Here is a 12,011-nt window from a genome sequence, read left to right on the forward strand (position 1 = left end):
AGGGGTACAGGCCAGAGTTGCAGGGGCAGTGAGAGGATTCACCAGCGCCAGAGTGGGGAGCAGAACAGGCAGATAGACGAAGTACACTGCTGAGGGGAGCAGCGGGTGGGTCAGGAGAGGTCTGCCTCGCCATGTGGTCACCTCCGGGGCAGGCGGGGATCGAACTCATGCGGAAGTGGCTTTCGATTCTTAGTGCTGTGCTTAAACCCGCTGCGCCACCAGGGAGGGCCTATGATTTTTTTTTTTTAATAAGGTAATATGATGAACATAGAAAGTTTCAATCCATGAGTAAAACACCCTGTTAAAGCAACCTACCCCAGAAAACAAGGAAGTCATAACTCTTAATATGTGCCACATATTTTCCTAGTTTAGTTTTTTTATAGGGAAATCTTTAGGTATAGATAATTCTACAGTAAATGAGAATAAGTGACATCTAATCTCTATTGAATGATAACCTCAAAGTTGGGCCATTCTTATTCTTTTCAAATGCTGTTCACATATGCTTCAGTATCTGGGATTGAGTCTACTTCTTAGAAATCCTGAGCATTGTCTTTGGCCAACACAACTGATCAGTAATTTCACATGACATAGAATTTGGAGTTTACACTTAATTGACATTTAGCTTCTTTTCCCTTCAATGTGTCATATGGACAACTCATATCTCTTCAACTGAATTAGAAGTTATTTGTGTAAATCAGGGTTCGGGTTACAACTATCCAACATGACACATCTAAAATTGTATTGAAAGTTTTACTTACCAAAAGGAATATGCAACACCTTATTGCTAGTGTGTTATAGCCACCAATACGTACTTGGGGAAGAAAAGTCACTGTTACTAGAACCCACACAAAGGAAATTCCTTACTTTTTTTTACAGTTAAAAAAAAAAACAGAGAAATTTGGTTGAAAACCATGATTTCAAAAGTGGGAGCCATGGTAAATAACATATACCAAGCTTATTTTCCCTTAATTTGATTCACCTGGTTTTATATTAGCCCTACGCAATTAAAAAAAAAAAGATATAAGCACATATAATAGGTGTTATTCTTATTCAAATGCAATTCTGTCTCCTTGAAAAAGAGTCATAGAAAGTTCCATATGACACTGTTTCATCATAGGGTGATTTTACTCCAGCTGTATACCTAACTGAAACTGGTATCTGGTTTTTTTTTTTTTTTTTAATATAACATTTTGGAGAAAATGCCGCCATTAAGAGGCAAATAAGCTTAATATGTAGCCATAATTGGTAATCATAGTTCTCTTCTATAACTGCACATTTCTTGACTTAACCTTCTGCCAGCTTGTTCAGTAGGCAGGTTATTTACTAGATGGATCCATCCAAAAGTTTATTTTTGCCAAATCTTATTCCTTTGCATCTTTTTCTTAATTAGATTGCAACAATTTCAATTTTCCATTGAAATGGAAATTAGAATGTGGAAATGGAGAATTGGAAAATGAGATGGATTATTTGTGAATCTGCAGAGTTCCAAATATATTCCTCCTTGCCCTAAGCTTTGTATAGTGAAGATACATTTCCTTCCTGGCAGATGAGATTAATCATCAGACCCAGTACAGTGACTATATTTGTTGTCAGCTCCCTCCCCACTCTCCAGTCAAAATGAGCCCAGACTGGTCAAAGACAAATTTAGGTCTCCAATTCAGACGAACAGAATTATTTCATATTTGAGTCAGTCCTCCCTTTCAACAGGTTTTAAACACATTAAGCTCATTACATAGTTAAGAAACAAAATATGTCCAGTGAGTTATCATTGTGATAATTAGAAAATATTACACTTCTATATCTTTAGTTCCACATTTGTGTGAACTGAGCTTTCTAAGAGAGACTTGCATACTCTTGGTTGGGATCCCATTTTCAAGGTTATTGCTAACAAATAGAAATAGTGCCCAAACTATGATAGAGAAGGTTGTTTCACTTGTCTAACAAGCCAGATATAGATAACTAAGGGGTCTTAATGAAACAAGTTCATTCTGTGTGGCTGAATCCATTGTCTTTTTTGCTGTAAAATATTTACTGTTTGGTGGCGACTTAATGTGGATTATTATGGTCATGGTTAAGTTATTATAAAAGTCCATGAATAGCAGCACTGATATGAATGCAGGCAGTAAAGGCATATCCAGACCTAGATTATATGTCTATCTCTTTAATGATAAAAGGCTACGCCTTCTTGATGGAAGGTTTTTAATGTAACCTACCTGATACCAGGTAGTCAGTTGGTCCTCCTGGGAAAGGACAATATCAAATCAAGGGTTTTGCAATGCCCACATTGTGGGTAATAGTAAGTGGATAATAGAAGTGCCAAAAAGAAGCTGATATGTACTCAAGAGTCACCTTGTTCATCTGGTTATTGAAAGCCTCCTCTGCTATGGGTGTGCTCTGGTGGACATTACACAGGACATGATTACCTCCACATTTCCACATGTTTATATCTTCTGATATAAGTTTATCCTGTCCTAAACTTTGTCACTGATTTTCTAATTTTACTCTTCCAGTTTCCCTGAGCAGTTAGCCAGTATTTGATTCCCTGTGATTGGTTGAAGACATAGCCACGCTGAAAGCCAAATGTCCTTCCACAAGGAATAGAGAATAAATTATGTTGGTCGAGGTTTTATTTATTAGTCCCTCAATGCCACTCCCAAGTCAGGTCATAGTACAGGGCCTGTTCAAATACATCATAGAAACCGGGCCTGGATTTCTTCAACCTCCACTAACTCAAGTTAGATAACACATTTTGAGGTGTCGATTGAAGGGGAAGCAAGAGGGATAAAGCAGAGGATGTAATACTGTGGTCATTCACTCGTGCTTTCTGGACTTGTCCCAGATAATCACTTTTACTCTACCCTGGATGGTTGCTATTTATGTTTCATTCTACAATATGATCACAGTCACTTCATGATGAAAAACATGGGTTGTAAGAGTCTCTTGTAGCCAGGTAGAGAGTTGTTTTAGAGAGTTGTTTTAGAAGTAAAGACTATTAATACTGGAGGAAATGACCTTCCTCTAAAATTTCTAATGTCTTGTGAGTGCATCTATATTTGCATGGACACGTACGTACAGGAAAACTGGATCTGCTGGACAAGTCAAAGATGATAGGCAAGTGGCACTGTGGCCTTCATGTGATGCTTCACTCTCTCTTGCTCACCTTCTACTCAGAACTGGTAGCTGTAGAAGGTAGTTGTCCATACAAACAGGGCACTGAATGGAAAGACAGCACATGTAAAGTTTATGTTATTCCTTAAAATTCAGAGATCTGTTCCTCTTTTCTGCACAAGTGCAGTCTCAACAAGTGTTCTCTCACTTTAAAAGATACACCAAGGTATCCCAGACCACTGGGTCTCTAAGTTCTTTGCTAGGGCTGCAAACTCTTAAACTATAGAAATTCATTTTCCACTCTACCTTTATGCAAAGGGTACGTGCTACCTCTGTCTGTAAGAAGACTTGTGGGAATTTTGAGGTTCAACATCTCCAACCATAAAAAAAAAAAAATTGCATTCAATAGCATTCCATAATGAATTGTGCTATTGATGAGCCTCTTCCAGAAAGCAAAATAATACTGCACAAACTTATCCAAACATTCTTATTGTGTCTGTGAAAGTTCCAGTCATTCTTCACCAATATTTCTGTCTTAAAAAAACAAGAGATGGTCATGATTTTAATATGTATTTCTCTCTATATAATGTTTCTAGCATGTCAGAAGAACCAAGTGAACTTCACTATGTAATCTCCATAGTTGCCATTGTTTTAGCCTCTAAATGTTATAAGTACTTGTCTTCCTAATACTTTTGTTTCATATGAATTTTATGGTGTGTTACCACTAGTACCAACTGATTACTCATGACTGTCTGCCTTGTTATTAATTATCTGTGCTCAAACCCCTCCTAGAAATATAATTATTATATCATAGATATAGGATAATATTATATAGATAGATACATCTAGGTATACACATGTGTATGTGTGTATATATACATATGTATATAGGTATAGATAATCTCCAACCTAAACCTCAATCTAATTTTGAAGATCTGTTTTCTGAGTATACTGCTGATGTTCATCATTGTGTCAGTCAGCATCCCCAAAGGAAAGACTTGGCACTTTCAAAGCTTTGAACATGATTTATTTACAAAGAAACCATTTGTAAAGGTGAAGGTGTGGGGGAAATTTAAAGGACAGAGCTATAATTTAGATCAGTAGCAGCCAAGTTATTATCATCTCCATGACCAGAGAGTTGAGCCATTACCAGGCACAAAAGAAAAGAATTGCATAGAGGAAGGAGAGTCAGTGACAACACTTAAAACACACAGCAGACCTCAGATCACATTTTAGGATCGAGTCAAATGAAAAAAAAAAAAATAATACCCTGATTTACTTTCTCCTTCTCATCTCTTGCCAAAATACCATAATGCAATGCTCAAGAGGGTATAAGGATCCCTTTGGATGAAATTCACACTGGTTACTCCCATGGGCTAAAAAGAAAGCATAGAAGAATGGATAGTGGAACTTGGGTCACATAAAAGTACATCTTATAATTTTATACAGTATATTTCATAATTGATTTCCTTAGAGTTCAAAATAGTTTAATAAGTCTTGTGGGCATTCAGTACTTTCATGATGAAAGGATAGATGTATGACTGAATGCAACTATGGATGATTGATGACATGAATGTGGTTTCGTGCCATATTTCATTCTTAAATTGATGTTCATTTCTTCCTTCCTTTTCCTCTGCTTTTCTTGAGATTAAAAGGGTAATGAATAGTACAGAATTATCAGTCAAGCTCATAAAATCCACCACTTAGGTAGAAAAAAGAAATACACAATGGAGATTTCAAGGACAGATGTTTGTGGGTCACTGAGCCCACATTTCTACAGTTGGTTTCAAATAACACTTATTTGTTCTAGAGGAACTTCTACATTCTCACATCGCCCACTGGTGGTCACCAGATGGAGAAAGACTTGCCTTCTTGATGATAAATGATTCCTTGGTGCCTAACATGGTTGTCCCTCGGTTTACTGGAGCGTTGTATCCTAGGGGAAAGCAGTATCCATACCCCAAGGTAAGCAATGTGGAAGTACTGTTTGGTTTGTCGCTCTCTGCACCAGTGACTTGATTGATGGTGTTTGTTGTGTTTGGAGAAAAAAAGGTTTCCTTACTTTTCAAGAGACTCATCATTTAGAGTTTACTGTTTTCTACACACTGCTGGGGGAGTAAGAGTTACGGCTGGTTCTGAGAACTTGCGCTCTAGCTGCATTTCTTTCCTCTTAATGCTCTCATTCGTGTTTCCTCTTACCTTGCCAGTTGAAAAGAGGATGAGAAGAGCTAAAAAGGGCAGAATTGATACCTTAACAAAATTTTCTCCAATGTGTATTCAATTTGCTTCTATTTTTTGTACTCTGGTCTGATTTGAGGAATGAAAACATCTCATCATTAAATGAATTAGAAGTTCATTTTAGAAAATCTAGCTTTTGAGTTTAAAAAATAAAAAATATAAATCTAGTTTCTTTCAAATGATTTCTTACAACACTTACACTATGTTAATATGTATTATAAATCTCTTATAAAACATTAACTAAGCATGAAGAATCACCAACAGAGAGTAGACTAAGCATAAAAAATTTACTAGTATTAGTATTAACATCAGTATTATTATGGCAGAGCACACTCTGGAACATATTTTTTTTTTTAAATGCTTGGTTAGAGCCATAGGAAGCCATAGCTAAGAGAGATGGAATTGTTTCATCAAGTGCGACAAATATGAAAATCTACTCAGAGAGCAAAACTGTTTTCAAGTGTTCAGAGAGGCTCCTGGGAGCAGGTTGCACTCATTTTTTCCATTGCATGCCAGTTTTAACTATAACTTCTCTTTTTAAATATTAGCTTCTCCATTTTGATATTACAAAAAAAAAAAAAAAGTAAAGAAAAGCTCATGTCTGAAGACCCTGTACATTAATCATGTCAAGATGTCCTACAGACTTTTAAAGTGCCACTTTAGGTCTTTGTTAAATTAGAGATGGCTGCATATTTCATTTAGAAACTGTTTTAAGCCATTCATTTAATGAGTTTTACTTTATGATTCCAAACAAAATTTGTTAGTTATTTTTCAAAGTGTGTATTCCATAAATGGGTCAAACTACTGAACAAATTGCTCATCATATATATTCTATACCTGCAAGGAAGGCATGTCAGGGAAAAGATGAAGCTGTTCCTACCTTCCATATTTACCTATCATTGACTAAACTCACATTATCCAGAGAGGGGAAAAAAGAAGAGCTTGAATGTGGAGGCTGGAATGAGTGTCTCCTCAGTGAGACCTGTGCTGCCTTCCTTCCCCATCTTGTCTTCCTCCTCAGGTCGCACTGTGAAGCAACTGAATGATAGTTCAGGACAGCTGTATTGAGAGGAATCTGATTGCAAGATTTTGAAATAGTATTTTTAGGAGATTTCCTGACATAGGTTAGAAGGCACTTATGTAGTCAATGTTTTTTTGCAAAAATGGTAATTTGGCCTAACAACAAAATAATCATATTCACCAAGAGAATTTCATTATACTCTGAGAAAAACACTATCATTTTTACAGAAACAGACTGAAAAGACTTCTCAAATATATTAATCACACCATTTGATGACTTACAATAATGAAAGGTCACCTGACAATTTAAGTACAAAATGAAGTAGTACCATAATGTGAAAAACAAATGTGAACAGGAAAGCGCCATTCCACACACACACTAGTCATTTTGTGCTCTGCACAAAGGAAATGAAGTCAGCCCCAGGGAAAGCAGAACTGTTTATAATTCTTTTCCCAAGAGAACTGGGGACATAATGGCTCACACATAAGACCCATACCTAATGGCTGCATCTGCAAGTTCCCTTCTCAGTGATGGACAGGATCTTCTGCTACTTGGGTGTTCGCTGGCTATTATTTTAACAAGCTGTAGGCAACACTTAGCCAAAATAAAAATGTCTAAGGAAATTGAAGTATGTCAGCAGTCATTCAGAAGATACTAGGTTGATATACCTAGACATGTTGTTAAATTTAATAATTATTTTTAACATTTTCTCATAGAAGTGATAGGTACAAAGTAATGATCATGTTTGTTTCTCAACTGTATGAATCATGTGAGTGTCTAATAGCATGCTTTGTATTTTCTGAGAGACTTCTCCCTATTTTTTTCTCACCCGGTCTTTTTCACAATTGCTTCTATTTCACAAATGGACAAATTGAATTTCTAAAAGGTTAAGTGCTTTTATAAAAGTCACAGTTATTTTAAGGACAGGGAAATAACTCAAATTTATTGATTTTGTCCCTTTCTGTGACACTGCCAGAGGTTAACTTGTATCTCAGAAGATGTGTCTTACATGAAAATATCTTTTTACGTTTAGCAATATGTGAGCTCTGTTTGCTCCATTTGCTGCTAATGACTTAGTCTACATGGGTAGCTTTGTTAGACATCTCACACCTGTTAGCATAAATATGAAATGAATAATGGGGGGCCCCATATGTGCATCAGTTACCACCACTGAGGGATATTGAAAATAAAGATAAAACAAATATCCTAATGTCAAAGCTAAAAGAAAAAGCTCCCAGGTTCTCAGAGCATGGCATTATCTGCCAGATATTCAAACAAACTACGTCTGATTTTACTCTATTTTCTCAAAGTAAATATAAGTGTCCCATTAGGTAAATTACTTTATTTTTAAAATCTCTATTATGTTACTCTGATTTTTTAAAATAAAAGTTTGTTATCTCTTCCAACAACAACTGGAAGAGTAACTAGTTTTATTTTCATTTGTTTTTACTTATACCAGAAACTTTCAAAAGTGGCACTTTCGACTTTGAAGAAAAGCACAGGGTTCATATTAAATTGTGCTTCAAATTAAAATGAGTACGGCAAATATCTAATGTGGTCAGATTTACTAATGAAATACTTACATTAAACAAATATATTTGTATTTTACTTAATTCAGCATGATTCAGTACTCATAAAATACCCTATCATTAGCAATTCAGCAAAAAAGAGATACACAGTTCTATCTTAGTAACCTCAGGTTAATCTTCTTAATTAAAACATTATCTCGCTTAATAACAATTTAGTTGCCAGTAAAATAAGGTTAATTATTATTGAGGCTTGTGTTTCAGAATCATAGAGGAAGGATTCTGTGGATTTGTAGTCCGTGTGGCAAATGTGACTATGAAAAGCAATTTTACATACTATTGAACCATTTGAATATTAAAAGGTACAAATGAACTTGCAGTGTGCTCTTAATTTAAAAACCCCTAAAAAGATGCAGATCTAATTAAGATTACAAAATGCTGGACAGCTAAATTTCCAACATACCCTGCTTCCAGGGAGATGTTTACCCATTGTGCATCATCTCCACGTATGTAAACAACCTTTAGTTTCCACATAAAGCTCATAGAGATATCAGTGATGCTACACAGTACAAGTTACAGCAATACTGAGCAAAAGATACAGAGGTTTGCCACCTATTCCCTGTGCTCACACATGTACAGCCTCCCCCATTATCAACATTCCCACCAGAGTCCTGCCTTTGGCACAAGCTTTGAGGTTGCTGTGATGACAAGTCATCATTATCCAGAATTCATAGCTTACATTGCAGTCCATTTGGTGTTATATAGGCCGTGGATTTGAGAGCCCACATTATTTATATAATGAATAAGTTCATCATTATGGTTGCCTTGGTTTTCTTAGTGTTGGCATTGAGCATTCCTTCAACTGGGTTTTTCCTTATCATCAGTTTTATCATTCTTTATTACATTTTTGTAAGGTGTTGTAGTTAAATTCACTTTTAATTTCCTTGTCCTCTCCATGTATCTCATATGGTCTCTCTTAAAACATCAGACACACCACAATGAGCTCTAGAATCACAAAGAGCCATAAACTGATTCTGTAGATCATTTATTCAGGTAAGTTGCCTGTGTTCAGTCATTCAGAACTGTTTGAGAGATGCTGGTGAAAGTTCACATGTCTGTCCCCAAAGAGCTAACAGTAAATTCAGAAAATATTTTAGAGGCTCTTGCCTTGGAATGAACTGAAGCAATATAATAATAATTAGAACATCCTGAATTTAAATCTTGGCTCCTAGTTATCGAATATTTTCAGTTTATACAATTGTTTCGTTTCTCCACTTTCATGTGGAAAATTGTTACAATTATATCTTAGGACTAAAGTAAGAACATTTTACAAGATATGCAGTAACTTCAATATATACTAAGATCCAGTCATACTACTTTACAGGTTAGTTAGCATTTCCTAAATTTTGATTTACTAAATTCAAATTACATATCTTTCACATTGTTGTCTACATCTCATGGTAGGACAATTAACGCCATGAACCACCTCTCAGTGGTTACTTATACCCTAGCTAGTTGTCCTAGAAAATGAATGCCATGTGATAGATTAGGTGTTAGGAATTTCAAGCATGTGGCATCTAGACTGAGTAAGTATTCATTTTCTTTCTTCTTCCTTTTTCTTATTTTTTTTCTTTTTAATTAGCCAAGTTTTCTGCCCATTGCATTTCCTATTCTATAATGTATATAATGCTTGATCTTCTAGCTGTTTTGTACAACCAACCCTCTGGTGTCATTCTAGTGAAAGAACATAGTAGCACTGCCTAATGAATAAAGTCATCATGGTTTTCTATCACCTTTAATTGTCTGACTAAAATGCTTGAGAGGTAGCAATCTACAAAAACAATTGGAAGCAATCAAGTTGTTGAATATAAAATCATTTCTACTTGAGCAAAATTAAACTTTTTTACCCATTCTAATACAAAATTGTGAAAGAATAGAAATGCATTTTCTTTTGTTCTCAATATAGCCTAATGCTTAATGTATTTGGCATAACAACTTTCATTTTCTCAAAGGCAGGTCAGGTGAACCCAACAATCAAATTATATGTTGTAAACCTATATGGACCAACTCATACTTTGGAACTCATGCCACCAGACAGTTTTAAATCAAGGTATGCAATTTCCATTTTACTTTTACTGAGAAATAGATATTCTAACTCCAATTATCATTTTGTTGCAATTTAGAAAGAGATGTGATCAGCTCAACAAATCCACTTAAAAATAAAACTGAGGTTGCCTCCATTAGTGCAAGAATGAATTCATTCTGGGTCTCTTGTTCTTAGGAAACATTTAAAGTTTCAAGGTGATTAGCAGAACAACAAAATGACTAAATATACTGATACTGAGAATTAGACAGTTTTGTAAGAGATGTTACAGAGAGATTGGGATAAGGGATAATTTCCCATTGAGTCTTCTTCCTGGAAAAAAATCACTCCACTTATTAAATTGATCTTTTTTAAAAGAGTATATATCCCTGTGCTCTGCATGTTTTTTTTGTTTTTGTTTTTGTTTTTTTTGTTTGTTTGTTTTTTAGCTTTCTACCATAGCTTGACAATGAATCCTTAGTTTTCTTCTCCTAGCACAAAAGTTAAAGTGATATTTGTTTTGAATCATCTAAATGAGAATCCTTCGTATTTAAAAAGTTTGAGTTGAATTTGTGGCGGTGTAATTTTATTATCAATAAACTTCCATTGGCGATCAACTAAGCAAAGAATCATGTAGACTTTAGAATCCAGAGTGGTTTCACACTTCCAGGGTGACTCTATCAAATTTTCTACTGTGTGAAAATTATTAAGAGTTATGAAGATGACATACATAGCTGATTTAGAAAAAAAAGTTTCACACTATATCACATTATATACACTATATTACATTATTATTAATTACATGGAGTTATGTTCAAAGCTAGTTTTGATGGCATCAGTAGTCAATGCAGTATGAATGATACAAATAAAAATCTCATTTGCTCCACTTGTTCCATGATGAAAGTTGGAAAATTTTCATTAGTAGGGTTTTGACAGGTTAGATGGCTTATAGTGTATGGGAATTTTTCCTGCTTAAAATAGTAATAACAATTTAAGGAATACTAACATTAGAAGGCTACCTCTTTAACTACCTAATATGAGTGAATATTCCTTATATTGATGGAAAATGTGACGCTCATAGAGAAGAAAAATGATAAAATTAAAATCTCAGAATTAGTAGAAGAGATAGAAAACAAGTATTGCCTCTTTCAAATTACATAGCATTTCTTCCAAGTTGTGATGAAAGGTCTTCAAAGACTCAGAATGGACATATAATGCGGCAGGGTTGGCGTCTCAGAAACTTCTCTTTCTGAACTCAGTCTAAGCCAACCAACCATGAAAAATATAGTCGCAAAAGAAGCAATTATGAACATTATTATTTCTTATGGTTCTTAAGCTCTTAGATTTTTCCTCTGACTTGTTTAAGGCTCTAAATTTATAGGAAAAGGCACTAGAGTAGGAATGAATTCTTGAGTCATAGATCTACCACTATTTACTGTGTAATCTAGTCTGTGGGCAGTGACACCCTAATTTTAAACCAGTTTCTAATTTTTATTGTTTTTAAAAGATCTTTGAATGGTAGGTCAATTTTCTAATTTCTACTTCCTTTCTACTATGAGATAGTAATTCAACTATCTATGAGATAGTTGATATTGTTACCAAAGAATTTCTGATTTTAATTACAAACTGAGTTAATCATACATTACACAAAGATATCACCTATCTCTACATGGGGGAAGTCCAGTACTTAGAATAATATGCAGATACCGTAAAGAGTAAGGAAGAATCCTGTGAAGAAAATAACATTAAATATAAACCAGTTGTGTTAGTTTAGAAACACACTTGGTTTACAATTTGGGAAAAACCATGTAGTACCTTATCTACTCAATGTACATGATTTTTCTTCTGCCTCATGATCCTATGTGAAATGTACTATAGTATAGGATACTTTTTTTTTAATTACAAATCCATATTTTTACTATTTGATTGAAATGTCATTGCATTATACCACATATTATTTCAGTGTACAACATTAAATGTCAATATGTGTATATACTACTTTAAGTTTTGCAGTAGAATTCTTGCCCTTTCCCTA

At 34.8% G+C, this 12,011-nt stretch overlaps 1 protein-coding gene across 3 annotated transcripts in view; it reads left to right on the forward strand.

Annotated features, from left to right (window-relative positions):
* Window positions 1-12,011, forward strand: part of DPP10 (dipeptidyl-peptidase 10 (non-functional)) — a 1,217,772-nt gene that overhangs the window by 1,128,702 nt on the left and 77,059 nt on the right. For all 3 annotated transcript variants that reach the window (XM_012726412.1, XM_004674706.2, XM_004674707.2), the window contains exons 9-10: window positions 4,919-5,073; window positions 9,906-10,003. In XM_012726412.1, the coding sequence (XP_012581866.1) occupies window positions 4,919-5,073; window positions 9,906-10,003 (253 nt within the window). The remainder of the gene's footprint in view (window positions 1-4,918; window positions 5,074-9,905; window positions 10,004-12,011) is intronic.

The sequence above is a fragment of the Condylura cristata genome, unplaced genomic scaffold (genome assembly GCF_000260355.1).
Source record: "Condylura cristata isolate star-nosed mole 26May11 unplaced genomic scaffold, ConCri1.0 scaffold00002, whole genome shotgun sequence".
Classification (NCBI taxonomy): Eukaryota; Metazoa; Chordata; class Mammalia; order Eulipotyphla; family Talpidae; genus Condylura; species Condylura cristata.